We start from the raw sequence: 17,681 nt of genomic DNA, 5'->3' as shown, positions 1-17,681 counted from the left end.
GTGTGTGTGTGTGTGTGTGTGTGTGTGTGTGTGTGTGTGTGTGTGTGGCATGCAGGGAGTCGCCAGGAGGCAGCGGAGAAGCAGGCTCAGGGAGCCAGCGGTTCCCTGTGTGCTTCGCCCAAGGCGCATGGCCGCGGGTGCTGGTGCCAGCGCAGCATGTGCAGGGCCAGGGCGCGAGTGCGAATTCTGGGAGCAGGAGTGGGTGCGAGAGCGTGTGCAGGGCGCGGGCGCTGCTGTAGGTGCAGGGCTCAGGTGCGTGTGCGGGTACGAGTGTAGGGCGCGATTGCGGGCGCGGGGAGCGTGCAAGGGGCGGCGGGCGGGCGCGGCGGCGGCAGTGACAGCGTCGCCCGCGCTCCCCGCGCGTAGGTGTGCGGCGCGCTCCTGGCGGGCACGGAGCGCGCAGATCTCGCGTGCGCTCGCCGCCCGGCGCAGCCCAGCCCGGCCCCCGCTCGGCGCCGCGAGCCGAGGTGTCGCCCGCGCCCGTTCCCGTGTCGCCGCCGTGCCCGCGAGCGGGAGCCGGAGTCGCCGCCGCCCGAGCGCAGCAGAGCGCACGCCAAGCCCGTCCGTCGCCGCCATGGCCACCACGGTGACTTGCACCCGCTTCACCGACGAGTACCAGCTCTACGAGGATATTGGCAAGTAAGAGCCGCGGCGCGTGCGGGCTGGGCCGGGGACCCCGGAGGGCGCCGCGCTCCGAGGGCCGGGACCCTGGAGACCCAGATCCTCTGCGCCGCCGGCTCCGGGTGCACTGCGGCCCCGCGCGACCCCGGCTCCTCCCGGCTCCGAGCCCGGAGCGCACGGCCCCGCGCGGACCCGACCCCCGGGCCCCCCGGGGCCCAGCCGCCGGACCTCGGCGCGCACGGCCCTGCCGGGCCCTGTCCAGCGTGACCGCCCGGCCGGAGGCCCCGGCTCGAGGCGCGGGGCTCGGTGCAGCGGGGGCGGCAGCAGGTGTTCCCGGAGCGCCCGGCAGACGTGACGCATTTGGCGGCCGGAGGTCGGAGAGGAGCGGCGCGCGGGGGCGGCCGCGGGGCCTGGAGCGCGGGGGAGGGGGCGGACCTAGCCGAGAGGGTCGTCCCCGGCGCGAGCCGCGCTGTCCCCACCCCCAACAAGAGGCTGGGCGCGGGGGCGGCGGGACTTGCTCTGCGCCTCCTTCTCCGCGTGGCTCCATCCGCGCGGGGGGTGCCAGCTGCGCTCCGCGCCGCGTGGGAACAGCCTCTGCTGTGGGTGCCCAGGGGAATCGGGGTTCTGGAGGATTTTCCCCCAGATCCTTCTGGAAAGAGGAGTCTGGAGTGCTGGGGGCTGAGGTCAGGGAGCTTGGATCAGGTCACCGGGGTGAAGATGAGGGGGTGAGGTGGGAGCCTGATGGGCTTCAGGGTCATGGAGGCAGGTGGGGGCTGGATTCTGGAGAGTTGTTTGCGGGGAGGTGATGGGAGGGACTTTGAAAGCTCGTTTCAGGTAGGGCCTCACCGGGGAACAGGTGGCTCCTGGGCTTTGCTCGCCAGCAGGAGCCGTGTAGGGCCCTAGACCTGCCTCTGCCTCCGGGCTCTACCCCAAAGCGGGTCGGCGGCTCCTCTCTGGCCTGCGGGTCTCCACTCTGTGCATCAGGGTGGCTGCACCTGGCATCTCCACGTCCGGCTCCAGAACTCCCGAAGCCCTGGCTCCAGCCCGGCGCGGCCAGAGCCCCGTTCTCCTCTGTCCTCCTGCAGCCCACCCCGTGGAAGGGGCGCTGGCGAGGTTTCCTCTTACGCATCCAGCGGCAGATCTTTTTTTTCCTTTTATTAAGAAACGTCTGTGGTGATACCTTGTGTTGGCGAGGGAAGCTGATCACTGAAAATTGTGGGCGCGAGCTGGGAGGAGTGCGGGGGGTGTGAATTCCCCAAGGCTCCCTGCACGTGGGGGACGATGCCAGTTAGGCCTGGGGGGTGCTGAGGGAGTGGGGTGGAGTGGAGAAAGCCCGTGGCAGGCCGCGGGCAAGGCTGGGCCCTGGGGACCCCAAAATTCCCTTCCCTCAGGTAGGGGCTGGTTGAGTGCCTGTCCGCAAGGCAGGGGGACCTGGAGAACAGAGAAGGGATCCAGCACACAAACTGTGTGCATCCCGGAGGCCCTGAGGAAGCTTCTGGGGCATGTCTGGGAGCAGGCCTGTGAGGACAGGGCGACGGGCTGGTGGTCCTCAGGTGGGAGCAGGTGGTTGTCCGAGGCAGAGGGCGGCAGTGGGGGGAAGGTTACCCCATTCTAGGGGACCTTCTTGTGGTTTCTCTGCTTGTGCCCAGGCCCTCCCACCAGGCACTCCCGGGCCCTTTGGCAGAAATGCCTCTTCTCGTTCACCCCATCTCCCCAACCTCCCCAACCCTGCTGGCCTCTCCTTCACTTTTCTGTGAATCTCCCTGGGCCAGCGGCCCTGTAGGGTGGTCAGACCAACCTCGGGCCTCCGGTTCCAGCAGCAGCGACTGGTTATTCTCATCGCTGCCGTCCACACCCACACTGGGGGATGGAGGTCCTTGGGGCTGCCCTTGGGGAGGCCGGGAGGGGTGGCGGACCCTGCAGTGGAGGCCAGGCTCCTCGGGAAGGGAGCTGGGGGCCTGGGGTGGGAGTGGGTGAGGAAGCCTAGCTGTCTAGGGGGCCCAGGGGCCTGGGAGAGGAGGGGAAGACACCCCACCAGCTGGGCCAGCCCATCACCCCTTGGCGGGGCCCCTAGGCACCAGGCCCAGTGCGGGATGCCCAGGGGCCTGTCACAGCCCTGCTGGGGCGTCCCGGGGCGGGGGAGGAGGCTGGGCCAGTGCAGGGTGAGCTGCAGCGGGGCAGGTGGTCAGGAGGGAGGGTCGGGCACTCAGGCCAGCGTCTCCGCCCGGGGCTGGGGTCCGCAGTGGCCATGTCGGTGGTTGTTGACAGCGCCTGGCCGGCCTGAGGCACAGTTGGTGTTGCTTCCCGGCCCAGGTGGATGTGTCCAAGTTTATTTAAAGCTGCAGCCCCTGGCACCAGTCAGGCAACACTAAACTCCCTGCCTGGGAAGGGCTGGGCCACAGGCCCACAGCTGCTCTCATGACGCGGTCACCGGCCTCTCCCTTCCCTGCCCTGTCCCCTTCTGCACCTGTCCCACCCTCGCCACTGCTGCCTCTGCGCGGGATCGTTCCCTGGGGACCCGGGCATCGGCTCCGAGGGCCAGGAGAAGCTCTTTTCTGGGGCTCTGCCCTTCCTTGTCCGGCCAGGGCAGGGCTCCCCGACACCAGCCTGGAGGCCTAAGTCCTGGGTCAAGAGTCACCTTGAGCCCTGGACGGTCACAGGTCAGGGCGGTGAAGCCCTCAGCCCAACACGGACCGGCCAGAAGCATGGTTTAAAATGTTTCCATATTGGATAGAATTTTTTAAATGAAAAAAAACTTCCAGGAGTAATACAACAAACACTTGTGTCTCTTCTACCCGGAATTGGAAACTGTTCCTCTTTTGTCATTTTGGCTTTAAGTCCTTTATTTTAAATTGTAAGAAATAAAGCGTTACAAAGAAATGTTAAGTAACCATTCTCTTCCAAACCGACTGTCATGCATTTGGAATTTATCCTGCCAGACTCTTTTTGCTTCATTTACGCACAGCTAGAAGGATCGCCAACTAATATATAGGATTCTTTGGTGTTTTTTCTTTAAACTTTACATAAACATTTGGGAATGGGCTTCTTTATGGGGACACATTCTGACCTTTCGCTGCTGCTTGTGTGTAGTGACCGTAGTATCTGTAGTACGTCATGCTCCTTTCCTCATGGCAGTCTCGGTGTTCCCAGTTTCTCTCTTCCACTCCGGCATCGGGTTTGCTGGCGCGCAGGTGTGAGGGTTTCTCTAGGGTTTGTCCCCCCTGGTGGGGTTGCCAGCGGGGGGTCCGGGTGTTCTCTGCGGCTGCCCTGGGCCCACTCCCTCCGGCCCCCTCCCCAGGCTCGGGGCCAACCTGATTTTTCGGGCTGTTCGTTGGGTAGGAGGCAGTCTTGCATTTTGTGTTCAGGCTCCCGAAGCTTCCAGTTTGGGGATTCATCCCCTTTAAAATATGAGTGGTTCCCCCCGGGGAGAAAGCAGCTCCCACACGGCTTTGGATATAATTCAGGGGTTCGTGGACCCCTCCCCTTGGGGGAAGGTTGTAACAACCCCTAAGGGGCGCATCACTTCGAACATTTGATTTTATTTGATTCGAGGTGCCGGGGAATCCCCCCTCCCCTGTCCCCCCCATTTCATAGGCATAGAACTGCAGCTCAGGGTGGGTGGGCAACTTGCCCTGGCAGCCGGGAAGGCCCCCACCTCCAGCCCAGGGCACCCCTGTCCCTCCCAGCTTCCCCCGAAGCTCAGCTAGGCCCCGAGCTGACCTTGGTATGTCCTTGGTTCCATCCAGTGTGCCCCAGTCGGAGGACAGCAGGTCCCGTCCCGGGCTGTGACCCCTCGCCCGAAGATAGCCGTCGGCTTTCTCGGCGTCCTCTCAACTAGCAAGCGGCCTGCTAAGTAGTTAATAGATAAACTCAGGAAATTCAGAGCAAATCGACTGTGAGCCTCCTGAGCTCTGAAGCCTGGTTGCCAGGAAAGACAGGACTCAGGTGGGGGAGGAATCACCGTGTTTGCTTTCTCCGCTCTCGGGCACACTGGGTGCTTCCTGCCCCAGGGCCTTTGCCAGCGCTGTTCCCTCCTCCTCTGATGGTCATCCCCCTGGCTGCTCAGCGAGGTCCCCGTGCCCCCTTCCCGCCTCCCGCCCCACTCAACCTCTCCCCACTTCTGTCTTCCCCTGTCACTTGGCACCATCTGACACCAAGGTGGGGGGCAGGTCCTGCCCACAGTGGGGTCTCCTGCACGTGCGAGGAAGGGGTGAGTGAACCCGGTGGCCTCTGTCTCCTAGGCTGGCCCCCAGCGCCGGAGTCTGGATGCCTAATGTAGGGTATTTAGAGAAGTCGCACATGTTGAGGCTGCTGTGAGATGCACATGAAGGTGAGGCTAGTTTAGTTACTATTGAACGGTATTTTTATACCATAACCTACTTTGCTGAGAGCTAAGAATATATCTTGCGCTTGCGACTTGCACTCTTTCTCTGCTGGTAACAGTTAAATGGTGCTTATTACATTAAGCTGCTTGATCTGTGAAATAGGTACCGTGATCACTCCCGGTTTGCAGAAGAGGTGCCTGAAGCTCAGAGAAGCTCCGCACGGGGCCAGGGTTTGAATCCAGGCAGTTGACTCTGGAATCCATCTTCTGCTTCTCTCAGAAGCTCATGACCCTACTCCATTCTGTGTTTTTAAAATACTGTTTTTCCACTGGCTGACTCATGGCCCGCTTGTGGTCTCCTCTGACCCTGGGCTCCTCAGGGCCTCACCTGTCCTTAGCAGGCTGCTCACCAAGCCTTCTTTGTGCTTCTCCAGCACAAAGGCACTGCCCTATGGTTCCTTTTTGTAAAAACGTCATTTCCTTTGGTCGTCCCTCTGTGACAACCAACGTTGCCCCCATTTGAGGCCGGCAAGGCTTGAAATTCTATTTTATTGATTAAACAGACAACAAGGATAGTATCTTATAAAGAAAAACCAATATATAAGTATGTGCAGCAGATGTGACTCTTCCACACTCAAGTTTCCTCATCCCCCAGAGGAACCTGGCCTGTCTATTTTAATGTCAGTTTAAGGATATATGTGTGTGTATACAGACGCAGGTATGTATACTCACACATATACACGTCACACATATGTATGGTTTTAAGAACACGGATGCAGTCGCCATATATGTGATTCTGCAATTCGTTTGCCTCTAACACTTTTTCATGATGATCCCTCCATGTCAGAGGGACTTTTCTTACAGCTAAGTGCCTGCCAGTTCTCTTAGAAGCAGAGATGGGTGTATAGGTGGTGGCCATATTTTTAAAACCAAAAATGGGTCCCCCTTCTCTGACAAGCACGACAGAGGGAAGAGAGGATGCTGTGTTTGAAATTGGGGCTCCCAGGGTTGTCAGGAATGCATGATCGTAGTGGATGAAGGAACACTTTTGTTCTTGGTGGGGCCCGGGTGTGGGACACAGGGGTCTTGTTCAAAAAGAAGCCAAGAACGTATTCCTCTCCTTTTTTTTTTTTAATTTGGGGGATCCCCCAAGAGCCTAGGGGAGAGAGACGCCATGTCGGATTTTCTATCTTCTACTTAAAACGAAATTCTAGCAGAGATGGTTCCCTTAGAGAGCCCATACTGAGCTGCCTGGAATTTACCGAATGCTTTAATAAGAAAGACCAAGGGGGAAAAAAAAGGAAAAAAAAAAAAAGAAAAAGAAAGACCAAGGGGAGGTGACATGAACGGCGTCTGCTCCTTGGAAACATTTTGTTCCTCCCACTGCTCTCTGTGGCCACCTGGTCCAAAGCAAGAGACGTGGCCTTTCTGGAGATTTCAAATATATTTTTGAAATGTTTAATTCCCCCTCTCTCCCTCCCCTCAAAATGGAATCTGATTTGGTTATTTTTAAAGCATCTTTCACAGCTGCAAGTCACTTTGTTAGTGTAGACACGTAAAAATGCATTATGTATAACTTGGTTTTCCAAAAATTATCATATTGGCATGTTACATAGAAATGTATATTTTATTCATATAAGGATCTGAATCTATTTAAAATCTATTTAAAATGAAAACATCCTCGTGGTGCTCCTAGGTGCCTAACTTTCTGGTGGCCTTTGTCTCCTAGGTTAGAGGGTCACCAGCTCGTTCAGTGGCCGCAGTTCCTGGTGGACATAGTTCTTTTTGCATTGACATAATGATCCTAAAATAACTGAAGTTATGATTCTTTGTTAAGCCAGATACAAGCATTTGTTGAATTCTGGAACAGATTGGCAATAGCCGGGCATAGATTTAAGAACATTTTTTTGGAGGACGCATAACCCACTCTGTTCTACGGGCCTAATTTGAGAACTACCACCTTTCCCGCTTTATGAGCAGCCAGTGGGCACCGTGGGGAAGAGATGCCGTGACCGTTACCACGAAACGGGAAGCGTGTCCTGTCCTCAGATGTAACAGGACGCCATGGTGCCGGGCACATCCAAGTTGGTGCCCGTTTGCAGCGAGGAGCCGAGGGGCAGCCCCTGCCTTCCTGTCACTCAGCCCACGCTGAACTCCAGGGCGTAGAACCATGCCCAGAGCACAGTAGGTGCCCAACAGAGTGGCTTCCTGTCACCCTCTAAAAGATGGGAGTCTTGTAGGTGGCTGGGGGCAGAAGGTGCTGGTGGTCTCGGAGGTCCTCGGAGATGCCCGGCCTGAGTGTCCATCTGTCTTGTCACCTGATGAAGGGTGGCATGACTTAGGTGCTGGCCACGGAGCTCGAATGCCAAAGGGTTTGCAGCGTTCTGCCCGTCTCTTAATAAAGTTCTTCACGTGGCTTTTGTTCTTGTACATTGAGGTGCAGCCTGATTTTCAAAGCCGCTGGTTCGATCCAGGCCGTCTGTTAAGGGCTTTCTGGGTGAAGACCTCCGGTCTAGTTAGGAGCTGCACCTGCTGAAGAAGGCGATCAGGGCGGTGGAGCCCAGCGCCCGGCTGCACCTGCAGACCCCACCTCAGACCAGCTGCATCAGACACGAGGAGGACGCTGGTGATCCACTGGGCAACGCAGACACAGATCCTGCAGGGGCCTCTGTGCCCCAGGCCAGGCCCCCATGCCTGCTCCCTTTCTGGGCTCTGTGAGAGCCTCACCTGACCACGTGTTTGGAATTTGCCTTCCTTTTTCTGAACACTCCACGAAAGTACCCCCTGACCCCATCCAAGTCACCTGGAGCAGGCCTGTCCAGGAGAAACAAAACTTGAGCCACAAATGTCAGGCACAAGTGCAATTCAGACTTTTCTAGTACTTAACAAAAATACTGAACAAAGAAACGGGTGAAAAGAACTTTAATAGTATATGTATTTAAGTCAGTTAATCCAAAATATTATTTCAACATGTAATCAGTACAAAAATTATTGTTCACCTATTTCATATTTTAAGAAGGGTTATGTTTTTGAAATCTGTTGTGTGTTTTACACATACGGCACATCTCAGTGTGGACCAGCCACGTTTCAGGTTCTTAGGGCTGCACGTAGGCAGTGGTTACTGTATTGGACAGCGCACAACTAGAGTTTCAAGGTCATTTCTATTATTATTATTACTGTTTGCAACTTTTCTGGTTTCTTTAGCTCTTCACACATTCAGCAAGTCTGCCCGCACACTGGTCATTTGCCAGGCATTTTCTAGGTGCTTAGGAAACAGTTAGCGAACAAAATCGAGGGTGCCTGGCCTCATGGAGCTTATTCTGGTGGGAGAGGCAGGTAATAAACATTAAACAAATTATACGATCAGGTTCTTCTGCTCTGGGAATAATTAAGGAAACTCATGAGTGCCAGTTAGGAAGGTTGTAGTTTTAAAAAGGGTGGTCAGGCCCAGGAAAAGGAGAGAAGCCTCAAATTGCTAAAATCAGGAATGAAAGGGGACATTACAACTAATCTTATAGAAATAAAAGACAATAAGGGAATTCTATGAACAATTGTGTGCCAAGTTAGAGATAACCTAGGTGAAAGAGACCAATTCTTAGAAAGACACAAACAACTGAAACTGACTCAAGAAGAAATAGAAAATCTGAATAGACTTATAACAACTAAAGAGATGAATTAATAAATTAAAAGTTTTAAAATGTCCTACAAAGAAAAGTCCCTCGGGCCCAGATAACTTCACTGGTAAAGTCTATCAAACATTTAAAGAAGAATTAATACCAGTCCTTCAAAAACTTTTCCAAAAAATAGAAGAGGAGGGAATTCCCAGCTCATTCTGTGAAGCCAAGAACTACCCTGATACCAAAACCAGACAAAGACATCTGAAGAAAACTACAGACCAATATTCCTTATGAATATAGGTGCAACATCCTCAAGAGAATACTAGCAAAACAAAACTAGCAGCATATAAAAAGGGGTCATTCTGAGCAGGTAAGATTTATCCCAGGAATAAAAAGTTGTTTCAAGACACAAAATTCAGTCAATGTGATATGCCGTATTAACAGAATAAACAAAGAAACTATATGATCATTTCAATAGATGCAGACAAAGCATTTGACAAAATCTAATACTCTTTGCTGCTAGAAACACTCAACAGACTAGGGTTAGAAAGGACTTCCTCAACTTGATAAAGTGCCTCTATGAAAACCCCACAGCTAACGTATTTAATGGTGAAAAACTGAATGCTTTCTCCCTAAGACCAGGAGCAATCAAGTATGTCAGCTCTGTCCACTTCTATTCAACGTTATACAGGAGGTTCTAGCCAGGACACTTAGGCAAGAAAAAGAAATAAAAGGCGCCCAGATAGGAGAGGAATAGGTAAAACTACCTCTATTTACAGATATCATGATCTTGTATAGAGAATATCCTAAGGAATCCCTGAAAAAGCTGTTAGAACTAAAAAATGAATTTAGCAGAATTGCAAGATACAAGGTCAAGATACAAAAATCCATTATATTTCATTATACTAGCAATGCTCAATCCCAAAATAAAGTTAGGAAAAGCAACTTCATACAATGGTCTAAAAGAATAAAATACATAGTAAGAAATTAATAAAAGGTAATACAAGAGTTGAATGTTGAAAGCTACAAACTACTGTTGAAAAAAATGAAAGAAGATCTAGATAAATGGAAAGACATTTTATGTTCATGGATCTTAAGACTTAATATTGTTAAAATGGCAGTACACTCCAAGTTGACCTACAAGTTCAGTGTAATACCTATCAAAGTTTCAGCTGCCATTATTTTTATTTATTTAGGCTGCACCAGGTCTTAGTTGTGGCACGTGGGATCTTTCCGTTGCAGCATGCGGGCATCTAGTTCCTTGACCAGGGATCAAACCTGGGCCCCCTGCATTGGGAGTGTGGAGTCTTACCGACTGGACTACCAGGGAAGTCCCTCAGCTGCCTTTAAAAAAAATAAATAAAAATAAAATTCATATGGAAATGCAAGGGACCCAGAAGAGCCAGACGATCTTGAAAAAGAACAAAGTTGGAGGACTCAGACTTCCCAATTTCAAAACCAACTACACAGCTACAGCAGTCAAGACAGAGTGGGTATTGTCCGGCATAAAGTTGGGCATAGTGTGGCAAGAGGATAAAAACATAGGTCAGTGGAATAGGATTGAGAGTCTAGAATAAACCCATACATCAATGGTCTGTTGATTTTTTTTTGAAAAGGATGGCAAGACGATTCAACTGGGAAAGAAGAAGGGGCCATTCAACCAGTGGACAGTTGCGTATCCGCCTGCAAAAGAATGAAGTTGGAACCCTACCTAACACCAGATACAAAAGTAGATATACTAGTGAACAGTAAGCACACAAGATGCTCAACATCATTATCTCAAAATGGGTCATGGACCTAATTCTAGGAGCTAAAACCATAAAATTCTTAGAAGAAAACTTAGGAGTCTATCTTTGTGACCTTGGGTTTGGCAATGGTTTCTTAGGTACAACACCATAAAGCACAAGCAACAAAAGAAAAGTAAATACGTTGGACTTAATTAACATTAAAAAACTTTTGTGCTTTAATGGACACCATCAGGAAGGTGAAAAGACAACCCACGGAATGGGAGAAAATATTTGCAAAGCATATATCTGATAAGGCACTTATATTTAGAATATTTTAAGAACTCACTACCTAACAGTAAAAAGACAAGTGGCCCAATTAAAAACTGGGCAAAGGACCTGAATAGACATTTCTCCAATAAAGATACACTAACGGACGATAAGCACACGAAAAGATGCTCAACATCTTTGGAAAATGCAAATCAAAATCACAATGACATCCCACCTCACTTCCACTAGAAAGGGTAGAATCAAAAAGACAGACAATGCCAAGGGTTGGTGAGGATGCAGAGTTGGAACCCTCATGTACTGCTGGTGGGAATGTAAAATGGTGCAGCTGTTACGGAAAACAATTTGACAGTTCCTCAAAATGTTCCCTTCCTAGGTATGTACCCAAGAGATATAGAAACAGATATCCAAAGAAGACATACAGATGGCCAATAGGCACATGAAAAGATGCTCAACGTTGCTAATCATTAGAGAAATGCAAACCAAAACTACAATGAGGTATCACCTGACACCAGTCAGAATGGCCATCATCAAAAAGTCTATAAACAATAAATGCTGGAGGGGGCGTGAAGAAAAGGGAACCCTCCTACACTGTTGGTGGGAATGTAGACGGATACAGCCACTATGGAGAACAGTATGGAGGTTCCTTAAAAAACTACAAATAGAACTACCATACGACCCAGCAATCCCACCACTGGGCATATACCCGGAAAAGATGAAAACTCTAATTTGAAAAGATACATGCACCCCAATGTTCATAGCAGCATTTACAATAGCCAAGACTTGGAAGCAACCTAAATGTCCATCAACAGATGAATGGATAAAGAAGATGTGGCACATATATACAATGGAATACTACTCAGCCATAAGAAGGAACGAAATAATGCCATTTGCAGCAACACGTATGGACCTAGAGATTGTCATACTGAGTGAAGTCAGTAAGACAGAGAAAGACAAATATCATGTGATATTACGTATGTGGAGTATGTGGAATCTTAAAAAATGAAACAAATGAACTTATTTATAAAACACAAAGAAAATTAACAGACACAGAAAACAAACTTATGGTTACCTAAGGAGAAAGGAGTGGGGGAGGGATATATTAGGAGTTTGGGATTGACAGATACACAACACTATATATAAAATAGGTAAACAAAAAGGACCTACTGTATAGCACAGGGAACTATATTCAATATCTTGTGAAAAAACCCATATATCCACACAGAAACTTGTTCATAGCAGCATTATCCACGGTAGCCAAAAGGCAGAAACAACCGAAATGTCCATCAACTGATGAACGGATAAAGAAAATGTGTTATATCCAGACACTGGAGTATTATTCGTGCATAAAAAGAAATGGAGTACATTATGGCTTGTGGTGCCTGAGGGCAGGGCCAAAGCACCGAGGCCAAGCCGCAGTGAGCCATCCCCCGTGTTCCTTAGCCCCAGCCTTTGCTCCGTCTCACACCAGGGCACCTGTCACTGTGCCCAGAAGCCGCTGAGAGCCACCTGGGAGCTGGAGGCTGGAGACTGGCGTGGGACAGACAGCAGGGGGTGAGAGGCCGGGAGGGGACACCCACAAACCTCTCCTGTTACTCCCCCAAGTCCTGGTGTTCCATTTACCATGGTCTGGACTGGCTTTGGGTCCAGAGTGGTCTCAGAGTGGACACAAGGCCATGGCGGGACACAAGAGGCCGCATCCCCACCCTGTCCCCCGACCCGGATCGTGCTTCTGGACACAGTTCCGGAAGGCACCATCCTCGCGCCCCTCTCCTGGCCCTGACTGGGGGAGGGGTTTGTGCCAGGATGGGTGCTGGAGGGTGAGGCCCCTCTGGGAGCAGAAGTGGTGGGTCCCAGCGGGTGTGGTGACGGGCGTGCGTGGCAGGAGGGGACAGGCTATCAGCGCGATTGGCAGTGACAGGAAGGGCTGGAGTGGGGATGGAGGCCAAACCCCAAACCCTGGGCTCCGTGATTCTGGGACGTCTGGTCTCCTTCCCGGGCCCGCACACCTCCGTCACCGCCTCGGCTGGGTGCTCGCCCTTCTTCCTCGCTTCCTCCCCGCACCTCTCCTTACCTCCTCTTCTCCTTAGGCCCCTTCCCCAGGCTCCCGTGTCTCCCACTCTTTCTGTCCCCTGGGGCACCCTCCTGGCTGGGCTGTGACCCCCGCTGGCCTCGTCCCCAGCTCCCTGGCCGAGGCGGATCCAGGAACCCGTGAGCGCCTAGGAGCAGGGCCTGGCCGGGAACCCGGCAGACAAGTGCCACACGGGGTGAGGGTCCTCCAGCCCCTTGTGAAGACCGGTGTCGGGGAGGACACCGCCGTAATGCCTCAAGCTCGCGGTCCCACTTCTAGGGACCAGTAGGTGCCTTGGCTTCCGAGCTCTGCCCCCGGCGTTGCCCCACATGCCGGGGATCCACTTGCTTCTGTCCTGAGTGAGCCCCTTGGGACTGTCCCATCCAAGACTCCTGGGCCGGAGCCTGAGCGCTGAAGCCAGGGCTCCGGTGTCCCCGTCGTTCCAGTGTGGGGTGGGCCTGGCGCCTCCTCATCTGTGCTCTTTCCTTCCTCGAGGGTCTGTGGCCCCTCAAGCCTGGGGTGGGGGGTGCTCGGAGCAGCAGTGAGACTTCTGGGGCGCAGACCGTGGTCCCTGAAAGGCGGTGCTTTTCACGATTCCTCTGCAGGCCTGAGCGTGGGCGCGTTCGTATCCTTCCATTTTTATTTTCTGATCCGTGAGCAAATGCTCATCTTGACCGCTTGCCTGCGGGGCAGGCTGCCGAGGACGGCCTGTCCTGGGGCAGGTTAACCTCTCTCTTCCACTTCAAGCTTTACACTTTTCTTTCCTTCCTCCTTCAGCTGAGCCCAGGCTCTTCCTGGTGTGGTGACCGACGGGCCTTCCCCCCATTTGGCTGGCGGGACCCCGTGGAGCAGAGGCTGGGGGGCTGGCTTGGTCCCTCTGTTCCCCGTCTCCTCTCCTTTCTCCCCTCACTTAAAGGATGCTTAGGGGTCTCTTCTGATGCTGTCCTGGGGACGCCTTCTCCTACCTCCCCATCCTCAGGCTCCTCCGCGCTGAAATGCAGGTGATTCCTCCCTGTGGACTGAGCTGTCGTCTGAGCTCCAGTCCCCTCTGCTTTCCCACCACCTGTGTCCCTCCGCCCCGAGGGACAGTTGGCGCTGGCACTGGGTGGGGGGCCAGGGCTCGGCTTTGCTGGGGACTTCTGTGCTGTCACCTCTCAGAGTGCGTGGGGTCTTCAGCCTCGGTCCCCACTGGGGCGCAGTCTGCGTGGACTGCAGAGCGGCGACGCTGCCTGTGCCTGGGCCCTGACGACTGGGCCCATCACAGCTGCTCGTCCCTTTCAGCTCATGGCTTTCTGTCTGGGATTGTTATGCTTTTTTCTCCTCTAAATGTTTCTTGTTTGTCAGCAGAGGTTAAGGTTTGATTTGTCATGTGGTTCCAAAGGCGCTCTTTTTAAAAACCTGATTTTAAAGTCAGCATGACAAGTTACCAATTTCTTCCATTTTTTCTTAATGATTTCTTAGAGATACGGCTGCATATCCTGCCAGGAGGTTTTTTTTTGTGTGGTAAAACATATATAACATAAAACTTACCGTCTTAACCATTTTAAAGTGCGCAGTTCAGTGGCATTAAGTACGTTCACGTTGCTGTGTTATCACCACCATCATGCATCTCCAGAATGTTTTCATCCTGCAAAACTGAAACTCTGTCCCCATTAAACGCTAACTCCCCATCCCCTACCCCCAGCCCCTGGCACCTACCATCCTACCTCCGGTCTCTGAATTTGACTACTCTGAGTACCTCATGTAAGTGGAAGCATACGACGGTTGTCCCTTTGTGTCTGGCTTATTTCACTGAGCATAATGTCCTCAAGTTTTATCCATATTGTAGCATGTGTCAGAATTCCCTTCTTTATTAAGGCTGAATAATATTTGATTGTATGGGTGGACCACATTTTGCTTATCCCATTCACCCGTCTATGGACTTTGGCTCTCGTGGTTATTTTCTTTATTTTTAAAATTTTATTTATTGTTTTGTTAAAGAGTTTTTTGACGTTGACGACTTTTAAAGTCTTTATTGAATTTGTTACAGTATCGCTCCTGTTTTACGCTTTGGCTTTTTTGGCTGCGAGGCACGTGGGATCTTAGCTCCCCGACCAGGGATCGAACCCGCACCCCCTGCATTGGAAGGCGAAGTCTTAACCACTGGACCACCAGGGAAGTCCCTCTTGTGGCTCTTTTGAAGAACAGAATACATGGTCTCCTCCCGCTGGCCACGACTTCTCAACACTGGGCTGTGTGGCCTTGGGCCACCATGTAACCTCTCTGGTTTCAGTTTCCCCATCTGTAAACCAGGAGGGTTGGTCAAATGACTTTGTGGGGTCCCTCATGTCTCCACGAATTGGCTCTGTGGAAACCCCACTTCCTTCCTCTGAGACTTGCCACAAAGCTCACCTGTCAGATGCTTGGATGTCAATAGGCCCATCACACAGGTGTTTGCATTCCCGGAGAATAAAACTTAAGAGGGATGAAGTCGAATTGACCTGAAACGCAAAACAAAAACAAACCCCTAGAGCTTTAATGGATATACACCTCGCAGGAAAAAAGAATCAAACGGCCAGGAAGCCCATTGTTCTAAGCTCCAGATCCCCTCGGGTCGGGGCCACTGTGGATGGCGATCGCGGTCCCAGCGGGCGGTGCTGCTCTCGCGCTGCCCACATGCCCTGCCTCCTGCCAGGGCCGCGGAACCTTCCAGTCGGTGTCCCTCCTCCCCGTCTGTCTACTCCTGCTTGTCCTCTGTGAGCTGCGCGGCCTCAGCAGTAATTTCAGGCCCTCGGGGGGTTGACTCAGTTCTGTCCCTGTCGGTGACTGCCTGGCACTGTGACGAGGGGGATGGATGTGGCTTTGAAGAGCTGCCTTTGAAGGTCGCTCTGCGGGCCCCTCGCTCACGGACCCGGGCTGGGAGGACAGTCCCCGGCCGCTGCGGTTGGGTGTGCATCCAGCTGTCCTGTGACCCGAATCGGCCCTCAGGTCCATCCACGGTCGCACTGGGAGGGCGGCCACTGGGCTGCTTTCCGGAGCGCACTGGCCCTTCCAGCTGTGCTGGGTGTGTCCCAGATGTGGAGACTGGAGCCAGGCTCCGTCCCCATCCAGGGTGGCCCCTGAGTGTGAAGGTGGCAGATGGGGGTGCAGCTGGGGCGGGCCCTGGGCTCAGGTTCCGGGGCGCCATATTAAGAGCACGGTGACCTGGAAGGGATGTCAGTGTCCCCAGATCAGGATAGTCAGCCTGAGCCCGAGGTAGGCGAGTGGGCTGACCTGGACCCCAGCACCCGGCCCAGCTCAGCAAGTGTGAGCTGCTCCTTGCCGGAACCTCCTGTACCAGTTCCTTCGGTGCCTCTGCTGGACCTCCCTGGGCTCTCCTGGCCTGGCCGTCAGTGGCGGGCAGCTGACCATGGACCGATGCCCGGGGTGGGCCATGTGTCCTTGGCCTCTGGCCTTGGGGGGTTCTCTCTGACACTCCCGACTGCACTTTTCCTTTTGGAACAGAAATCTCAGGGTTCACATGCACGACTTCTCAACAGCGCCCCCCAGCACCCCTGTGGAGAGGCATCAGGTCTCTGCGTCTCTGGGGTGAGGTGGGCGGGCAGGCAGCTCCAGAGTCCCCCAGCTGAGCACCTCTTTCACCACACAGTTCTGTCATCTTTATAATCGAGGTGAATTCACTTCCTTCCCATAACATGTTCATGCTTGTGAAAATATCAAAGTGTTTGCAGTCATTTGTTGGTGAAATGGCTTGGTGCTCTCTGTCTAAGTGTCAGTAGAAGGGAGGCCCATGATGTGACACCCACCCCGGCTTTGTCCATGGCTGGAGCAAGGATGGTTGTGGGTATCTAGGACGGTCCAGGGCCCTCTCTCTGGGCTGGCTCTTCACGATGGAAAACAGAGGAAAAGTCAATAACGGTTCCAGCATCCTCTGTGGTCCCTGGTCTCTAATAATTCAGGGTGAGTTGATTTTTGCCTGGTGGGCACTCGAGGGGGACGTGCATGCACCCCAGGCAGGGCATGGGGCCAGGGGCAAGAGATCCAGGACAAGGGCCCCGAGTGGGGTGCCACCTGCACACAGGGTAGTGGGAACCCTGGGCCCCTCCAGGCCTGGCCGGACCTTCCTGTCCATCCCAACGTCGTCCCCGGCTCCCAGATCATTGCCAGCTTCCCTTGACAAGCTGGAATCCCGTGCTGTCAGGATTCTGGGGGCAAACAGGAGGAGACACAAGCGCTGCCCTTGAAGGCTCCAAGTTCATCTTAGGGGGCAAACAAAAACGTGCCTTGCTCCCTCTCTCCCGAGCATGTAGCACACAGGGCCACAGGGGCTGCAGGTGGCGAAGGGGTGGGGGTTGCCTTCACATATAAAGAGCTCCTACAGGTCAATAAGAAAAGAGCCAAAATTCCAACTGAAATACGGATGAAGGGTGTAAGCAGGAAGTTCACAGAAAACGAAATGGAAGTTCTTTCAACCCGTGAAAACATGAAGAGTAGAAATTAAACCAGAGCCAGTTCTCGCTTGTTCCTGAGTTCACCCCGGGCTTCAGATACGAGGCGGTTCTTCCAGGTGGCCCATGGGCTGATGAGGCTACCTCGATCAGTCTCCGGGCTCAGCTCTCCTGAAGCTGATGAACAGAGGCCCTGGGTGTGGGTGGGCCTGGGATGGGCTGAGGCCCCACAGCGTAGGCAGGAGAGGAATTCCAGAGATCCTCCAGTCCAGGCTGAACTGTCCAGCTGCGGGAGGCCCTGCTCACTCCCCTCCCCCCTCCTCCTCTGGTTGTGCTCCCAGCGAGTGCCCCGCCCCAGGGGCCAAGCGGGGCCAGAGCGCTCCTGTTAGCTGCCCCCCAGCCTCTGCAGAGGCCACCGCAGGCTGCACCGCCGGCTCTGACCCGCAGGCCGTGCCCTGGCCTGGTGGGAGGAAGGGGCACCGAGCACCGAGGGGTCCAGGGTGGGCTGGGGCTTTCCTGCCCTCCTGTCCCACCTCTGTCCTTATTTTGGCCTTTGCTTAATGCAAACCCAGTACTCGGGTCATCTTCATGGCTTCTGGGGGGGGGGGG

At 53.5% G+C, this 17,681-nt stretch overlaps 1 protein-coding gene across 9 annotated transcripts in view; it reads left to right on the top strand.

Moving 5' to 3' along the window:
- Positions 1–376: 376 nt before the first annotated feature.
- The window catches only part of CAMK2B (calcium/calmodulin dependent protein kinase II beta), a 95,685-nt gene continuing 78,380 nt past the window's right edge, over positions 377–17,681 (top strand). For 2 of the 9 annotated variants that reach the window (XM_007447003.1, XM_007447001.1), the window contains exon 1: positions 572–639. In XM_007447003.1, coding sequence (XP_007447065.1) covers positions 575–639 — 65 coding nt within the window. In that variant the 5' untranslated portion in view covers positions 572–574. Of the gene's footprint in view, positions 640–17,681 lie in introns of all 9 variants that reach the window. The other 7 variants (XM_007447002.1, XM_007446998.1, XM_007447004.1 and 4 more) reach the window with 6 other exon arrangements.

This window comes from Lipotes vexillifer, unplaced genomic scaffold, assembly GCF_000442215.2.
Source record: "Lipotes vexillifer unplaced genomic scaffold, Lipotes_vexillifer_v1.1 scaffold1359, whole genome shotgun sequence".
NCBI lineage: Eukaryota > Metazoa > Chordata > Mammalia > Artiodactyla > Lipotidae > Lipotes > Lipotes vexillifer.
Note: the sequence above shows the minus strand (reverse complement) of the source record. Positions and strands in the feature narration are given on the sequence as shown.